The sequence below is a fragment of the Nicotiana tabacum genome, chromosome 2, assembly GCF_000715075.1.
Source record: "Nicotiana tabacum cultivar K326 chromosome 2, ASM71507v2, whole genome shotgun sequence".
NCBI classification, from domain to species: domain Eukaryota; kingdom Viridiplantae; phylum Streptophyta; class Magnoliopsida; order Solanales; family Solanaceae; genus Nicotiana; species Nicotiana tabacum.
In genome coordinates this window covers 96,030,811-96,048,819 of record NC_134081.1, presented here as the reverse complement: position 1 = coordinate 96,048,819, position 18,009 = coordinate 96,030,811, and the positions used below count along the sequence as shown (strand labels likewise).

Below are 18,009 nucleotides of genomic sequence, written 5' to 3'. Positions count from 1 at the left end.
TTCGCAAACGCGAGTCACAGCTCGCGAACGCGATGCTTTACCAGGCGAACCTTTGCGAATGCGGTTCACTCTTCGCGCACGCGAAGGCTAAAATTCTCACCAACCGAGTTCCCTTTCGCGAACGCGATGCCCCAATCGCGAATGCATAGCTTCACCTTCTTACCTTACACGAGGCCCCAGTTGCGAACGCGTAGCAGAAAAGTCAGTAACCAACAGATCCTTCTTCGCGAATGCGTGAACACCTTCGCGTTCGCGAAGAACAAAACTAGACCTCAGACATCAACAACATCAACTCAGCCAAACTTGATCCGAAACCACCCCGAATCATACTCGAGGCCCCCGAGACCTCGCCCAATCACACCAACCAGTCCCAATACATACCACGAACCTGCTCGAGGCCTCAAATCACATCAAATAATGCTAAAACCATGAATCACACCCAATTCAAGCTTAGTGAACTTTAGAACTTCAAACTTCTACATTTGATCCCGAAACCTATCAAATCAAGTCCGATTGACCTCAAATTTTGCACACAAGCAATAATTGACATCAGGGACCTACTCTCACTTCCGGAATCGAAATCCGACCCAATACAAAAAAGTCCACTCCTGGACAAACTTTTCAAAAATCATCAAATTTCCAACTTTCCCCAATTGACGCCGAAATGACCTACAAACTTCCAAATCAACGTCCGGACACGCTCCTACGACCAAAATCACCATACCAAACTATTTCCAAGCTTGGAATCCCAAACGGACATCGATAACATTAAAATCCACTTCAAATCAAACTTAAGAAATTCTTAAGCTTTCAAAATGCCGACTTTCCATAATAGGAGCCCAAATACGCCCGAACCACCCGATACTCAACCCGAACATACGCCCAATTCCGAAATCATCATACAAACTTATTGGAACCTTCGAATCCCGATTACGAGGTCGTTTACTCAAAAGTCCAATCTTAGCCAATTCTTCCAACTTAAAGCTTTCGAAATTAGAATTTTCTTTCCAAATCCAACCCGAACTTTCTGAAATTCAATTCAGACCACACGTACAAGTCATAACACCTAAAGTGAAGCTATTCAAGGCCTAAAATTGCCAAACGACATACTAGAGCTCAAAACGACCGGTCGGGTCGTTACAAATACCGCTCAAACTCTCTATAATTTTTCTCATAGATTATTTTGCTTCTTACTCTATAAATCACTCTATTTCTCTTTGTTTTGGTGTGATTACAAATGAAAGTATAGGCACCTATTTATAGTTGCAGAATACCCATGATGATGTATGTAATGACATCAACACTATTGCAAAAGTCTGCCCAAATATTTTCTAGTATTAATTGGTTGGCTTGAAGTTTTCAAAGCAAAAGAAAACTTCTCTTCTTTCAAATGCCCATGATGATGTATGTAATGACATCAACACTACTGCAAAAGTTTTCCCAAATATTTTCTAGTATTAATTTATTGGTTTGAAGTTTTCAAATCAAAAGAAAACTTCCCTTCTTTCACATATGGGATGGACCCAACATTTTTTTCTTTTCATTTTCATTTAGGCAATAATATAATCACGAACTTTGGGTGGTACTTTCACTTCCTCGTTCTATAGTTGAACTGATATCAAGTTGTAGGCATATTTTCACTCCTTGTGTTTGGTGTTTCAATTCTCTAGTAATTTCTTTAGTTCACCTTGTTCTAATTTCGTTCTTAAAAAATGAGGCAAGACAAGGTATATAGTTTGCACGTGAAAACACTGCAATCAAAGCCATAAGATGCAACGTCACTATCAAAGCCATATGAAGCAACAACTTAGACAGGACTGGTACACTATTATTTCATATATATATATACGCGACTTACATAATACATATCGGTGAATTTATGAAACTAGGCACATAAAGAGACAAAATCAAAGTGAACCGACTCTGATATTTATATTATGCAACTTTCATATAAATACATAAGTTACCCCCTAAACTATGGACCAAATCCCCGTTACACACTTTTTACGGATAAAAATTATTTTTACACACTCAACCTTTCTAAAGTGCAACTAAGATACACCACTTTTGTTACGTCACACGCGCGTGTTGACAAAAAAAAATGTAAGCGCGTGGAACTGTGAATTTTCTGTCTCAATCATTATTTAAATGACATATTGTCAAACTTTCAATATTTTCTTTTTTTAAACACTATTTGGTTCCTTAACTTTGACCCCATCCCTTCCCCGATTTATCTTATCAAGAGCCCCTCCCCTTTGTGTTAGTCCACTGAAACTCCCCCTCCACCATTTCCGTCTTCTTCCACACTCTTTTTTTCCATCTTCTCTCTCTCTCTCGATAATTTTAAGATAAACAATAATGTAAAAGGATTTGGAAGAAATTGATAAAGAAAATTAAGTGGACTCTATAACTAAGAAAATTCTGTAGATCTGGGTTTGATTGCTTATTTTTTTCTAATTTTTGAAGAGTATATTAGGATCGTTTTCTTTGACCTCTCGTCAGGTTGAGCAAAATAATGTCCTCTGCTCTATTTTAGGAAATACATGAGACCTTCCTCTGCTTGATATGTTATGAAAGATCTCTATTGTGAAATGATCTCTTACACAGTCAACATTCATTAAGAGAATTTAGAGAAAAGTTAAAATTGATGAAAACTCCGACAACGAATTTCTTTAATGGTGTTTGGAGTTTTGGGTCATAATTTGTGTTAGATTCGAATTCCGACTCCAAAACTTGGGATTAATCTGCTTGGGCATCTAATTTTGATTTGTAATTGGAAGGTGATAATTGTGGTTTTTTTATGGTGGTCGGCGTCAATGGCGATGAGGCGGAGAAGAGAGATTGAAAAGGAAGGTTGAGGGGTATATTTGTAATTTTAAATTGTTTTATTCTTAAAAAATTAATGACACATGGCATAATATTATTGGTGCGTGATATTACACATGTTTTAAAAAATTGGTCAAAAAGAAAGTGGTGTGTCTTAGCTACACTTTAGAAAGGTTGAGTGTATAAGGTGATTTTTGTTCGCAAAAAGTGTGTAACAGAGATTTGGTTCATAGTTAGAGTATAACCTATGTATTTTGTCTATTGTCTCGAGGAGAATAGTATGAAGGTACGTGAACAAAGTGTTCCAATTTCCAAAAGTTCTCTAAAAGCATTCTTTTTTGACAGTAGTAAAACAACTCTAACTTTTTAAGACCACTGTTTGATGCTGACTGTGTAAAGGTAAACTTCTTACTTTATAAGAATCTTCTTCTTAAGTTCTAGTCATTGTTTAGATGTTTGTAGTCCTATATCTAGTTAGCGTGGGAGATTGTACTTTCTTGATATGTTGTCTTACTTCGGCAACTTGCTTCTTTATGAATGTTGTTTCTCTGACTCTGTAACTGGTGATTTTTGAGTTGCAGATCAAAAGAGCACTGAGAGGTGTGAAGGTGGAGGTTACTCATAGCGGAAATATGTGGAGGAAGTATTGCATTTCGTGTTTATTAACATCTCAAGCAACAAGAGAGTTGAGGTATGTAGGCTTTTGTATTAGGTCATACCATGTCTAGCTGCAAGTAGTGGTGTTCCTACATGCTGGCCTTCCGTTTCCTGTCAAAAATTAATTTAAATAAAATTTTCTGTTTTCTTCATTTATGGTGAGGGAACGTCTGTCCTGCTTTGCCACGGGCTATATTGGTGAACGATAGCCATTTTTGAGTCCCGTGTTATGATCCCTCTTCCATCTTTAACACATTTCGAAAATAATGTTAGATCGTTAAGGCTAAGCATTTGCTATGATCACTGACAGAGGATTGTTCTTTTTGTCTAGATTTCTTTTAAGGCTAGACAGTAGTCATTTTTGACATGTTGAGACACGGAAAAGAAATCATCGTTGCTGTGTTTTACTTCTTCACAATATTTATTAGCAGTGAGCCAGTCACTGTTTATGACATGGTAATTTACTTATAAATTCACTTCCATTTTATTTCCATTTCTATATCAGACTGTGGGGCTGTTGTTCGTTGTTCAGCTAAGATTAACTCTGTATCTCTTATTGACTGAATGGTAAATGGAGGAACAGTTAACAATTGGATCTGAATACACTTTTCTGGCAAGGAGCAAGACAGTGTTGCACATGAGTTTTGTTCTGAGCTTGCACAAATGTGCCAGATATCTGGCATGGTAAATAAGCAGTTTGCAGTGTTCTTTTCTAGTCTGTTTGGTGTTTCAACCCAATATTGACTTTACTATTTTGTTTCTCAATCCAAATCCTGTTCTGCCACCTTCGAGTGCACGCCCTGATCAGGTCGAAAGAGTCTTGAAAACTCGATTACGCGATGCTATGACAAAGTTGCAGCCTCATGCTATGACAATAAAGTTTTATCTTTATGGTATAAATGAAAATAAAACTTCTTGTCTTCTTTAGCAGAAGTTTGCAATTTGTGGTGGCTAATCTTTTTTATTTCTTGACCAGGTGATCTGAAGAAGCGAATTTGTGAGACTGAACTAGGAGTTGTCTCACAGTGCTGTTTCACAAAACATGTAAGAGTATATAAGATGAGCAAACAGTATCGATCTAGCCAATGTAGCGCTGAAAATCAATGTGAAGGTGGGAGGAAGAAACACTCTGCTTTTTTATTCTATATCAAGGGGAATTCCCCTTGTCAGCGACAGTCCTAGCATTAGTTTTTGGTGCAGATGTCACCCACTCTCACCCTGGGGAGGACTCTAGCCCATCTATTGCCGCAGTAGGAAACTTAACCAGCAAAATGAACTCCCCGCAGCAAAACTACTGGGGTGAAAACTGAAGTGGCTCCAGTTCAAAGCTTTTCCAAGAGAACATGCAGAGTAATCCAGCTCCAATACATTACAATCAACCATCTCAATATGTTAGAGAACAGAAAGCAGAAGATGGCTACAATTGGAGGAAATATGGGCAGAAGCAATTGAAAGGAAGTGAGAATCCTCAGGATTTCGCAAACCATACCAAGATTCTTTTCTAGACTTTGAAGACGAGTACATGAAAAACATCACTTTCTGTGCGAGTAGCTCAATACATCAGTTAAGCTTTGTCCTTCATGTGCATCTGAGTTGGCTACTTTACAAAAACACTAACGTCAAACATTTCCATGTGCATTTGTTATACAAAAACAGCCAGCTTTAAGGCCACAACATCCACATATAGTCATCTGCGTCATATTTGCGCTAATCCGAGCTGTATAACTCAAATGCTGAGGATCCAAGGATAGAAAAGATCTTACCACGAATATCAGATAGGTCACGCTCCCCTAACTTGTCAATTAAAGAACCCATTCCCCTTAATTTATGTACTCAATTTTCAAATTTTCTGTGTCAGAAATTAAGCATAGAAAAACAAAAACAAGAGACACTGCATCATTCGAGACAAATCAAAGAATTGCTTATTGATTAGTAAACACGAAAGGTATACAGTGAGAAGAGGAAATCAGCCTCTGTACATACAAAACAATATTTGAGGGCCTACCCAATATATATCAAAGTACAAAACTCTTTGTTTGTTCGAACCTCATCAGCAAAATTAAAACGACTCAGATTGGACAGAGCAAAACAAATACTAGTATTTCAGTAGTCCACTACGTTATTAGCATGCAACTCCAATAAATGCCTTAGACCATCTCTAAATCGTCCAGAAACCTTGGAACGGTGCCTTTCTGCTGCAGCTGTATGATGATTTGTTGAGAACTTAAACTCTGGAAATACAAAACCGTTTTTGCTGAAGAGAGTATCAATCATATTCTTCGAAGCCTCCGGTGTCAGTCGAAATCCATCCCAATGTATATGCGAAGCCCTATCAGAACATGCTACAACTCCTTCCTCTCCACACTGCTTATGCGGATCAAAATTAAACGGACCGCTGTCAGTACTACCACAACAAACCTTCATCAATGTCTTAGTCTTGAATCCCAAGAACTCATGATTGCATAGAACTGCCATAAACGCCTTGAAATAATCTGCATATATGATCTCAACTTCAGGGTACTTCAATCGTAGCTCCTCCAACCCTTGCCATAGATGATCATTGTGCAATGTTGCGAACAAATTTAGTCCTTTGTGACATTGAATTTTCCTGCTATTATCGGAAAACATCGTTCGAAAACCTGGAAGGCAACCAATTGGAATAATTCCAGAAACCACTAAGTGTTTGGCCTCTGCATCTTTGATCAGTTGTTCGATAGAACTTTTGATTGTCTCCACAACATCAGGGACAAGTTTGGACACTTCGGAAATAGATTTTGTATGCAAAAGAGAGTGCTTGTAATCATTAAAACCAGGCTGATCCATAAAGACGATAGCTTTCTGAAGAACCTTGTTCCTGCCGCAGTCATGAAAAGAGAAGCAATCCTTATAGAAGAGTTTCATAAAGGCGGAAATCTGCGAGTGATGAGACTGCTGAGGCGCTGGGATGCCATTCTTTATGAAGGAAAAGGGACTCATAACTGTTGCTCCAGGCGTCATGAAACTAATACCGGACTCAAACTCAACGCCTTCTTTGGTGTAATGTTGTAGAGAAGGCAGACCAAGCACAGCGGCTAAATGATCAGAAGTAGAAGCAGAATCACTGTCTCCGAAGCTGTAAATGGAATAAAACGGGGAAGTTTCAGCCTGCGCGAAAAAGAAAGAGGAGATCACTAATAGAAAGATGAAGAAACAATGGTTGGTAAGGGAAGCCATTGAAAGAGAAGAAACAACGATCAGGGAATTAAAGAAGGCAGGGGAAAACTTAGTTTAGGTTAGTGGTAGTATTTATAGAGGTCCCTCATCCGTGGAGTTTAAGTATCACATTTTTAAATAATAGTATATACAGAATCCTAGCATCATTATGTATAGACACCTAAAAGAATTTGGCATCTTCTTAATGTCCGAGAATGTCGCAATTTCATCCCAAAAATCTCTCCTAAAAAATTAGGACTTAACTTTTATCTCCTTAATTCTTGCCATCATCTCCTAATTACATTCATTGCTAACACATCATTCCCCTCCCGCCCATAAATCATGTTTAACTTCTCCTATATTCTTTTCCAATAGCCTCTTAATAAAATGTACAAAATATATTAAGTATATTATACATACATATCCGTCTATTATATGTTCATATATGCTTCCATATCTTCCATTTTCACACCCAAACTCGACAACAAAATATTATACCTAACCCAAGTAAATGTTAACCAAGTTGCAGATAAAGTGCATACCATTTTTATATCTTCCATTTTCACACCCAATCTCGACACCCAAGTATTATACCTAACTCAAGTAAATGTTAATCAAGAGGCAGATAAAGTGCATACCATTTGTATACCTAAACACAATTAAGTAAACAAAATATCCATGTATTTTTAAGATGAAGTACATACCATTTTTATACCTAAACACAATTAAAATCCATGGTATATTTTGGTTATCTAATTGTGTTTAGGTATAAAACTTTTATGCACTTTATCTTCAAAATATTCATTAGTATAATTTTAGTATGATTCGATTCACTCTTCATAGGACCATAGATAACTTCCACGAGTTTTACAATATAATTCAGTATAATTTATTATATTCACAGTATACCTTCTATATAATTTATTATATTCACAATATAATTTTTATAAAATTTATGATCCATAGTAAAATTTTAATATATTTTTTATAGCCAGTGTACAATTTCAAATATGATTCACTTAAATAAACTCCCCAAAGATTTCAATTGTATAATTTCAGTGTAATTTAATTATATTCTCAATATAATATTAATACAATTTATTATATCACATTAATTATTACGAGCATCAGAGACCGGGCGGATTGCTTCGGAGACTTGAAATTCAGGAGTGGAAGTGGGACCGTATTACCATGGACTTCGTAGTTGGGTTCCCACGGACTTTGAGGAAGTTTGATGCTGTTTGGGTGATTGTAGATTGGTTGACCAAGTCCGCGCATTTTATTCCAGTTGGTACTACTTATTCTTCGGAGCGGTTGGCTAAGACTTATATCCGCGAGATTGTTCGCCTACATGGTGTGCCAGTGTCAATCATTTCAGATCGGGGCACGCAGTTTATATCACAGTTTTGGAAAGCAGTGCAGCGAGGTCTGGGTACACAAGTTTAGTTGAGTACAACATTTCACCCTCAAATGGACGGACAGTCTGAGCACACTATTCAGATATTGGAAGATATATTGCGCGCCTGTGTTATAGATTTGGGGGGTTCTTGGGATCAATTTCTGCCACTCGCGGAGTTTGCCTACAACAATAGTTACTAGTCGAGCATTCAGATGGCTCCGTATGAGGCTTTATATGGGAGACGGTGTCTGTCTTTGGTGGGTTAGTTTGAGCTTGGTGAGGCTAGGCTATTGGGTACTGATTTGGTTCAGGATGGTTTGGAGAAGGTTAAATTAATTCAAGAGCGGCTTCGTATGACGCAGTCTAGACAGAAGAGTTATGCCGACAAGAAGGTCCGTGATGTCGCTTACATGGGTGGGGAGAAGGTTCTGCTCAAGGTTTCACCCACAAAGGGTGTGTTGAGGTTTGGGAAGAAGGGCAAGTTGAGCCCTCAGTATATTGGGCCGTTTGAGGTGCTTAAAAAGATTGGAGAGGTGGCTTATGAACTTGCTTTGCCTCCTAGTTTATCGAGTGTCTATCCAGTGTTTCATGTATCTATGCTCCGGAAGTATGTCGGGGAACTGTATCATGTTTTGGATTTCAGCACAGTGCAGTTGGATGGTAATTTGACTTATGATATGGAGCTGGTGGCCATTTTAGACCTGCAGATTCAAAAGTTGAGATCAAAGAACATAACTTCAGTGAAAGTGCAGTGGAAAGGCCAGCCAGTTGGAGAAGCTACTTGGGAGAATGAGCGGAAGATGCGGAGCAAATATCTACACTTATTTGAGGCTCCATGTATAATTCTAAACCTGTTTGAGGACGAACGTTTGTTTAAGAGAGGGAAAATGTAACGACCCGGCCGGTCATTTTGAGTATTACAACCATGTTCCCCTATTTACTGCTCAATTTATGTTTTACAGTTCTTATGAGACTTGCCGGGGTAATTGGTTCGGGTCCAGTGAGGTTTTGAAATGAATTGAGACACTTAGTCTCCAAAATAAAAATTTAAGTTGAAAAGGTTGACAAGATATTGGCTTATGTGTAAACGACCCCGAAATAGAATTTTGATGGTTCCAATAGCTCTGTATGTTAATTTTGGACGTAGGAGCGTGTTCGAAAAATTATTTGGAAGTTCGTAGTTAAATTAGGCTTGAAATGGCTAAAATAGAAATTTAAGTTTGGAAGTTTGACCGGGGAGTTGACTTTTTGATATCGGGGCCGGAATCCGATTCTAAAAATTGGAATACCTCTGTTATGTTATTTATGACTTGTGTGCAAAATTTGAGGTCAATCGTACTTGATTTGATAGGTTTCAGCGTCGAATGTAAAATTTAAAATTTACTAATTTCATTAGGCTTGAATTGGGGTGTGATTCATATTTTTAGTGTTATTTGATGTGATTTGAGACTTCGACTAAGTTCGTATGATATTTTGGGATTTGTTGGTATATTTGGTTTAGGTCTCGGGGGCCTCGGGTGTGTTTCGGGGTGGTTTCGGACCAAGTTTGGCTGGGTTGTTGCTGCTGGGTTGCTGGCACTGATGTTGTTCTTCACGAACGCGAAGGGGAAATTTGGACTGGCCCATTTTGTGCTTCGCGTTCGCGACTGAGGGCACGCATTTGCGAAGGTTCGGGGGGGGGGGGGGGGGAGGGGCAAAGCTACGCGTTCGCTAAGGGGAAAGTCGGCCTGGGGGAAATTGGTCTTCGCGTTCGCGATGGAGAGGACGCGTTCGCGATTGAGCAGCCCGGTGAAGCATCACGTTCGCGAGGCAAGGCTCGCGTTCGCGAAGAAGGAATCGCTGGGCAGAGAGTTTAAGTTCTGAAAATGGGACTTCGTCCCATTTTTTATTTTTGACGAATTGGAGCTCGGGAAGAGACGATTTTCGGTAGATTTTTAAGGAAAATAATGGGGTAAGTGTTCTTAAATCAATATTGGTCAAATTACCCGAATTCATTGTTGTTTTTAACTTTTAATCGGTGATTTAAGTTGGAAAATTTTAAAAACCCTCTTGGTTTAATTTGAATATTTGAGGGTGGAGTGGATGTCGGAATTTGGTAAAAATTTATATGGTTGGACTCATGGTTGAATGAGATTTCGAATTTTGTAACTTTTGTCGGGTTTCGTGTCGTGGACCCCACGAACGATTTTTAAGTGCAATTTCGGATTTTTGTTGGAAATTTAATATTTTCATATGGAATTAATTCCTATAATTTGTATTGACTTAACCGAATTATTTGTGACTAGATTCGAGGCATTTGAAGGACGATTCGCGAGGCAAAGGCATTGCAGAATAAAGAATTTCACGGTTTGAGTTAAGTAACAGTTCTAAATTTGGTCCTAAGGGTATGAAACCCCAAATTTTGTGATATGTGATTGTTTTGAGGTGACGCACATGCTAGGCGACGGACGTGTGGGCGTGTACCATAGGAATTGTGGCTTGATAAATTTCATGTAACTATGTGATTGAATAATCTGTTGATATCCGTACATTTTCGATGTATTAGAGAAATCGAACTATAAATCACGTTTAAACCATGTGTTGACACTGTAGGGACCCACAGAGGTCGTGTACATGTTGAGTTATCTGCTAACTTGCTATTTTATACTCAGTCACAGTTTTACTTGCACATTACATCTCAGTCTCTATTGTTCATTATTGATGCACCATATCATTGTTGTTTGGGCTGTTTAGCATGATTTCTGAGAGCCCGAGAGACTAGAGAGATTGATGACTAAGTGAAGCTGAGGGCCTAATTGTAAGAATATTTATGGGATCGGACTGCATGTCGCAACATATTTCAATGATTTATGCCATGATTGGCTTGTTATAGCGCTTGGGCTGAAGGAGCCCCTCCGGAGTCTATACATACCCCAAGTGAGCACAGGTACTTACTTAGTACGAGTGTCGAGTGCTGAGTGATTGAGAGGAATGAGTGACTGTGAGGAAAGGGTGATTGTGAGGTTGGAGTGAATGAGAGGACTGAGTGACTGTTGCTCTGAGAGGATGCATTGATACATTATTGTTGCACTTCAGTTGTCATATATCACTATTTTGGAAACTTCTGAAAGACATTATCTTCTATTTTAGTAGAATTTGATATAAAATTACTGTTTGAGTTGTAAATGTTGAACTTGAAAGCATGCCTACCTTTTTATGTTGGAAATTACTGTAATTGGACTTAGTTGTGAAGCTCGTCACTATCTTCATTTCTTTATTTAGTATTTTTACTTGCTGAGTTAGTTGTACTCATACTACACCCTGCACCTCGTGTGGAGACCCAGGTACCTCCGGACACGGCAGTTGCTAGTTTTTCGGAGCTTTATCTGTTGGAGACTATTGAGATAGCTGCTTGACGTCCGCAAACCTTGACCCTCCTCCTTTCAGTTTTTGTACTGTTTTATATTTTCAGACAGTGTTTTTATCAGTCAGTCTTTGTTACCCTTTAGATGCTCATGTACTCAGTGACACCGAGTTTTGGGAGTGCATTTATATCCAGTATTTGTGGGATTTTCTCTTAAACTTAATTATTATATTTTCAGTATTTAAAAAATATTATGGGTTATTGATGTTGTCGGCTTGCCTAGTATTGAGATAGGCGCCATCACGATATGTGTGATTTTTGGGTCGTGACAAGTAATGGCAGCGGGATTATCATTCAACAGAGCCATATCAAGATCCATTACACCTAAGTGGAACTTGACTTGTTCATGCCATTCAGAGAAGTTCAATCTGTTGAACACAGTAACAGAAGAAGCATGCGAATGAAGAGGAATTGCTGCAAAATAGATAATACATGCTCACAAATCAATATGGATTCAGTTAAACAATTAAAGCATATTGTAATTATCCTTGGGGTAAATACTACGACACACTATCATAATTTAAATGTCATTTAGTCATTAATAGGCAATTAAATATTTTTAACCAAACACATATGACATCTTTGGACAGACAATATATATTTGACTAAGAATATTAATTTACCTCATTATTTTCACTATTCATAGAATGATTGATCCACCTTTGGGTAAATCCTTAGGTTCTAGCAATAGTGAAAATTAATTTATCCATTTATTTTCAATTATAGACATTTCATTAATTTCATGGATAAACTATAATTTTATGTATGCATATTTTTCATGAACATACTAGTTTGGATACTTTTGTTTTTGGTAACTAACTTTATATTAATCACCAGGAATCAACATTACAATACCATAGCCAGTTTAACACAACTAGCTATCTAAAGAAAAACACCAAAAGTCTAAGCTGAACTAGCAAACCAGTAATCACCTCTAGTTAGCCAAGCTAGAACAACATGCTATGTAACAAGTTTTGGACACCATGAGATGCTCTAACATTGGACAAGTAGGCAATCTCTCTAGCTATAATCTCCCAGTTCCTTGATTTCTTTTCGAAGATCCTCTGATTTCTCTCCATCCAAATGGCATAGACACATTCTGCATAGACACTTTTGAAGATGTGTGCTTGTTGAGTCCTCCCTTTTACATTCTGGATTATCCAAGCTACATGTTGATCCCATCCAATGGTTGGCCGTTCCTGCTTCTGAAGCCATAGGAGAATCCTATTCCACACTGCTCTGGTGAAATCACAGTCCATGAACAAATGATTTCTACTTTCAGGTTGAGTATGGAACATGACACATTCTAAGTCAAGAGCTATGCCCCATTTTGCTAGCCTATCAGTAGTGAGAAGCTTGTCTTGTAGCTGCAGCCACATGATGAATTTGGCCTTGGGTCTAGCATCATTCTTATACATCACACATTTCCAGGGTACTTTAAGGTAACTAGGTAGCAGCTGCTCATAAATTTGTTTGTCAGGCTGCCTGGCCCCTTTCTTATCTGCACTTGCAACAAAGTCTGTCGAGCTTCCAAGATTTTCCTCATGATCCAACAAGCTTGTTGGGGAACTCTAGCTATGCTAAGAGGCTGGCCTTTGAGGTAGAACTCATGGATCCATTTGATCCATAATTTGTCATCTTTATGAGAAAGGTCCCAATGTGTCTTAGCTAGAGCAGCTCTATTCCAAATCCTTATGTTAAGGAGGTTTAATCCTCCAAAGGTTCTGGGAAAACACATTTTTCCCCAAGAGACAAGGGCCTTTTTTGTAATAGTTTCAGTGCCCGACCACACAAAAATTCTACAATATGCATCAATCAGTTTAAGGATCTTAACTGGAATTTGAAATAGCTTAGACCAATATGATTGGACTCCAAAAAGAACAGATTGCACCAGTTGAACTCTTCCAGCATAAGAGAGTTTCTTAGCTGTCCAGGAGGTAATTCTGGCCACTATATTCTCTATTAGAGGGTTTCCATTGAGTATAGGAGATCTTTTTAGTGGATAGGGGAACTCCCAGATACCTAATAGGTAACTCACCAGCAGGAATGCCAAGCTTATGTACAATTCTATCTCTTTCCACCTGATCAACTCCACCAAAATAGATAGAGCTTTTCTGTAGATTAGCTTGTAACCCTAAAGCTTATGAGAACTGTTTGAAAGCTTGGTGAAGTGCATTAACTGACTTCAGGTCATCTCTAGAAAATAACAATAAGTCATCTGCAAAGCTCAGATGGGTGATCTTCAATTTGGCACATCTGGGGTTGGAAGTTAAAGGATTTGTCGTCCCTAAGTTCATGTAGCTTCCTGCTCAAATATTCCATAGCCATTGTGAATAGATAAGGAGAAATGGGGTCTCCCTATCTCAATCCTTTAGCAGCATCAAATGGCTTTGTAGTTTCCCCATTTACCATCTCAGTATAATTCACAGTTTGTACACATTCCATTATCCAAGAGACAAATCTGTCGCGGAACCCCAATTCACTTATAACCTGCTTCAAATAGGGCCATTCTACTGAATCATAGGCTTTCTGCAAATCAATCTTCACCATACATCTGGGAGATGCATTTTTCCTTCGATAATCTTTGACTAATTCATGGGCCAAGATAATATTATCTGAGATTTTCCTTCTTGGAATAAAACCTACCTGAGCATCACAGATGATACTAGGTATAACTTTCTGAATCCTAGCAGCCAAGATTTTTTCTATGATCTTATACAATATGGTGCAGCAAGCAATTGGTCTATACTCCTTTACTGTCAGAGGACTAGAATTCTTTGGAACTAAAGTGATCGTAGTGCAGTTAATAACTTTAAACATTTTCCCCGATGCAAAGAACTGTTTAACTGCCAGAGTCACCTCATCCTTCTGTATTGGCCAAGCTTGTTTAATGAAATGAGAGTTGTACACATCAATACCTGGAGCTTTGTCATTCTCTATGGCCTGTAATCCATACCATACATCTTGGTCAGTAATATCATCACATAACTCCCTTATTTATTGTTGAGAGAGGGTTGGACCTTTCATCATTGTGAGTCTGTTAACTGCTGGAATTGAAGGGGAAGCTGTACCCATAAGGGATTTATAGAAAGCAATAATTTCCTCCTTTATAGCTAGAGGATCAGTCAGTTATGCACCAGTAAGGGATGTAAGATGTAATATCTGCTTCTTTTGTGTTCTTTCCTTAACCAAAGCTGAAAAATACTTGGTATTGGCATCCCCAAGTTTTAACCATTTTGCACGAGCTTTCTGCCTAAGAGCACTTTCTTCCACAAGTGACCATTTCTCCAAATCAAGCAAGATTTGTTTCCCTTTTTGCCAAGAGATGGTCAGTACATTGAGCATTTATCATCTCCTAAGTTAACTGCAGCTCCTCTCGAGCTAGGACAATTTTCTGAGAAATACTCTTGAATTTTGCATTGTTCAGCTGTTTCAACAAAGGTTTAAGCAACTTAAGCTTTAACCATATATCCTTCATAAGCCACATATCTAGTTTCTGCTCCCAACTTTATTGCACCATAGGCAGGAAATCCTGATGACCAGTCCATACATTGATGTTTCTAGCCTTAGTCTTGAGGGACAAGATCATAGGAGAATGATCAGAGATTAAAGGAAGTTCATACGGAGTTACTACATGCCCCCATTGCAACATCCATTCATGATTACCAAATGCTCTATCTATTATGCTACAGACCCTATCTGCACCACTCTGCTTATTTGACCATGTATAATACTCCCCTTTCAATCCTTGCCACATAGCCTCTCTATGTTCAATTGCATTAAAGCCATATATTACTGTAATTATACAATCTAAAGGCCCTTGTCTCTCCTTGACATGACAGTGTAAAAATTGAGCATCCACCTTCATACAGATACCTCATATAGATTTTTGTCCCATAGTTTGGCCACTTTGGTGACTAACAAACTATATAAACATAATCCACACATAAATTAAATATCTGAAGATTTTATGCATGTGAATAGTTTAAACAATCTAGTTTGATCACTTTAGTGACTAACAAACTATATAAACATTGATCACATACATAAAATAAATAATAAATGGATTCACATCTTAATAATCCAAAATATTATAAGAGATGAGAACCTAAATTAAATATCTCCACAACAGCTACATAATAAAGTTATCAATTTTTGTTTTAATAAATTAATAATTAGGTGGAAGATATTTCATAACCTAATTCCTTTAAACATGCCAGAATCGTACAAGCCATGCATTCGATCTTTATCATCGGCGCCACCTTCAAGGCTAAGGCTTCTCCATTCATCCTTATTTTATTATTAACAATAATATAGGACCTTTAAGATTTTGAAGCCCAAAGCGGCATAAAAGATTTTCATACTAGCAGTACCAATCCTCATAATTTGCAGATAAAAGAACGTGATTCATGATTAGTAATTGAATGTACAAGGCTATACTATTCTTATTACTTAAAGCTATTGACACATTCAAAAGCATTCTTAATTCTCAGAACATACAACGAGAATGAGAGAAAAAGGATTTTTCCCCCTTCCTTTTAGGATAGTCCAGGATAAAGAATGAATATTCCATTATTTTTGTAATGACCCGACCGGTCGTTTTGAGCATTTACACTTCGCTCGGTTGTTTGAGGGCATGAGTAGCTCCGTATGATGTATTATGACTTATATGAATCGTCGGTTTTGGTTTCCAGGTTATTCGTAATTCATTTAAAAGAATGATTCTCAGCTAGAAGCTTTAAATTTAAAAGAGTTTACCAAGTTTGATTTTTTTGTAAATTTGAATCCGGAATGGAGTTTTATGGTTTTGTTAGCTCCGTTGGGTTATTTTGGACTTAGGAGCGCGTCCGGATTGTGATTTGGAGGTCCGTAGTGGAATTTGGCCAGAAATGGCGGAAGTTAAATTTTTGGAAAGTTTGACCGGGAGTGAAATTTTTGATATCGGATTGTGATTCCGGGAATTGGAATAGTTTTGTTATGTTATTTGGGACTTGTGCGCAAAATTTGAGGTCAATCGGACGTGATTTGATAGGTTTCGGCATCGGTTGTGGAAGTTTGAAGTTTTAAAGTTTATAGATTTTGATTTGAGGTGTGATTCATCGTTTTGATGTTGTTATGTGTGATTTGAGGCCTCAAGTAGGTCCGTATTATGTTATGAAACTTGTTGGTATGTTTGGACGGGGTCCCGAGGGGCTCGGGTGTGTTTCGTATTGATTTCGGATCATTTTCTTCATTGTTGCTATTGCTGGCTCTGGTGTGATTGCACCTGCGGCTGGTTTGCGCAGGTGCGATGGTCGCAGAAGCGGCGAAGGAGTCGCAGGAGCGGAAATATTACTGGGAGCAGGGTTCCACAGAAGCGGAGATTGCTTTGCATTTGCGAAGGCACATATGCGGTGAGTTGAGCGCAAAAGCGGTTGTCAGCGCAGAAGCGATATTTGAGCGCGCACCTGCAAGTGCACAAATGCGGGTATTTACCGCAGGTGCGAAGGCAGGCCTCCAGTGCTTCTCCGAAGAAGCGTGATTTTTGGTCGCAAAAGCGACGCCGCATAAGCGGCTAATGTGTCGCAGGTGCAAAAGTGCTAGGCAGAATGATAACTACAGGGTTCGTGATTTTGGCTTCATTTTAACATTTCCAAGCTCGAATGGAGGCAATATTTCAAGAAAATGTCACCATATGAGGTAAGTGTTCTCTACTCGATTTTGGTTATATTTCATGAATCTACCTTCGTTTTGGTAATTGGATTGTGAATTTAAAGAGGAAATTTGGGGGTTTTGGCCTAAAGTTTCATAATATGAACTTTTGAGTTTTGAATATCGAATTGGAGTCGGATTTGAGTGAAAATAGTATGGTTGGACTCGTAATTGAATGGGTTGTTGGATTTTGTAAATTTTGTCGGGTTTCAAGGTACGGGCCCGGGTTGGGCATTTGGCCGATTTTGGGCTTTTGATTCAAAATTTGATCTTTTTCGATCGGGATTGGTTCCTTTAGCATTATTTGATGTATTTGAATTGTTTTTGGCTAGTTTTGAGCCGTTTGGAGGTCACTACGCGCGTGATGGAATCTTTGGAGCACCGCTTGGCTTGCTCGGCATTGGTATTTGCTTGTTCGAGGTAAGTAACTCTTCTAATCTTAGAGCTGAAGGTATGAACCCTAAATATACGTATTATGTGAATTGTTTGGAGGTGACGCACATGCTAGGTGACGGGCGTGTGGGCGTGCACCGTAAAAATTATGACATAATTATTCCGTAAAATTTTGTAGTCAAATAATCTTGGCATTATTTATGCAGGTTTATGTGTTAAAGAAATTGAGTTGAGAATCATATTAGAAATCATGTTGAGGCTATGTGCCAGTATTATTGGGACCCACAGAGGTCATATTGCTCTGAAGTATTTATTTTAAATTAAAAATTTATACTCAGTCATATTCATTTCATTGCATATTATATCTCAGTCTCTGTTGTTATTTATTGATACATCATATCATCATTTTCGGGCTATTTTTATGACATTGTGAGCCCATAAGAGAGAG

At 38.2% G+C, this 18,009-nt stretch overlaps 3 protein-coding genes and 1 long non-coding RNA gene across 8 annotated transcripts; 1 reads left to right on the top strand and 3 right to left on the bottom strand.

Moving 5' to 3' along the window:
* The first annotated feature begins 2,229 nt into the window (after nt 1–2,229).
* LOC142172741 (uncharacterized) lies at nt 2,230–5,064 on the top strand. Of its 5 annotated transcripts, XR_012701765.1 has the most exons (5): nt 2,230–3,225; nt 3,408–3,517; nt 3,815–3,939; nt 4,061–4,376; nt 4,460–5,064. It is a non-coding gene; the product is annotated as an uncharacterized LOC142172741 (long non-coding RNA). The 5 variants fall into 5 exon arrangements; XR_012701766.1 differs by lacking the exon at nt 3,815–3,939 and having other exon boundaries at nt 3,989–4,376; XR_012701762.1 differs by lacking the exon at nt 2,230–3,225 and having other exon boundaries at nt 3,260–3,517; nt 4,067–4,376.
* Nucleotides 5,065–5,393: 329 nt separating this feature from the next.
* Nucleotides 5,394–6,793, bottom strand: LOC142172737 (GDSL esterase/lipase At5g45910-like). Its single transcript, XM_075236414.1, has one exon. It carries the CDS (start codon nt 6,694–6,696, stop codon nt 5,587–5,589), a length of 1,110 nt encoding a protein of 369 aa, XP_075092515.1. The 5' UTR covers nt 6,697–6,793; the 3' UTR covers nt 5,394–5,586.
* A 5,631-nt stretch (nt 6,794–12,424) lies between these two features.
* LOC142167450 (uncharacterized) lies at nt 12,425–12,895 on the bottom strand. Its single transcript, XM_075227604.1, has one exon. The coding sequence runs from the start codon at nt 12,893–12,895 to the stop codon at nt 12,425–12,427; it is 471 nt and encodes a 156-aa protein (XP_075083705.1).
* LOC142167448 (uncharacterized) lies at nt 12,895–13,774 on the bottom strand. The gene is made up of 2 exons (XM_075227601.1): nt 13,662–13,774; nt 12,895–13,558 (listed from the first exon to the last, which is right to left on the bottom strand). The coding sequence occupies exons 1-2, from the start codon at nt 13,772–13,774 to the stop codon at nt 12,895–12,897; spliced, it is 777 nt and encodes a 258-aa protein (XP_075083702.1).
* Nucleotides 13,775–18,009: the final 4,235 nt, after the last annotated feature.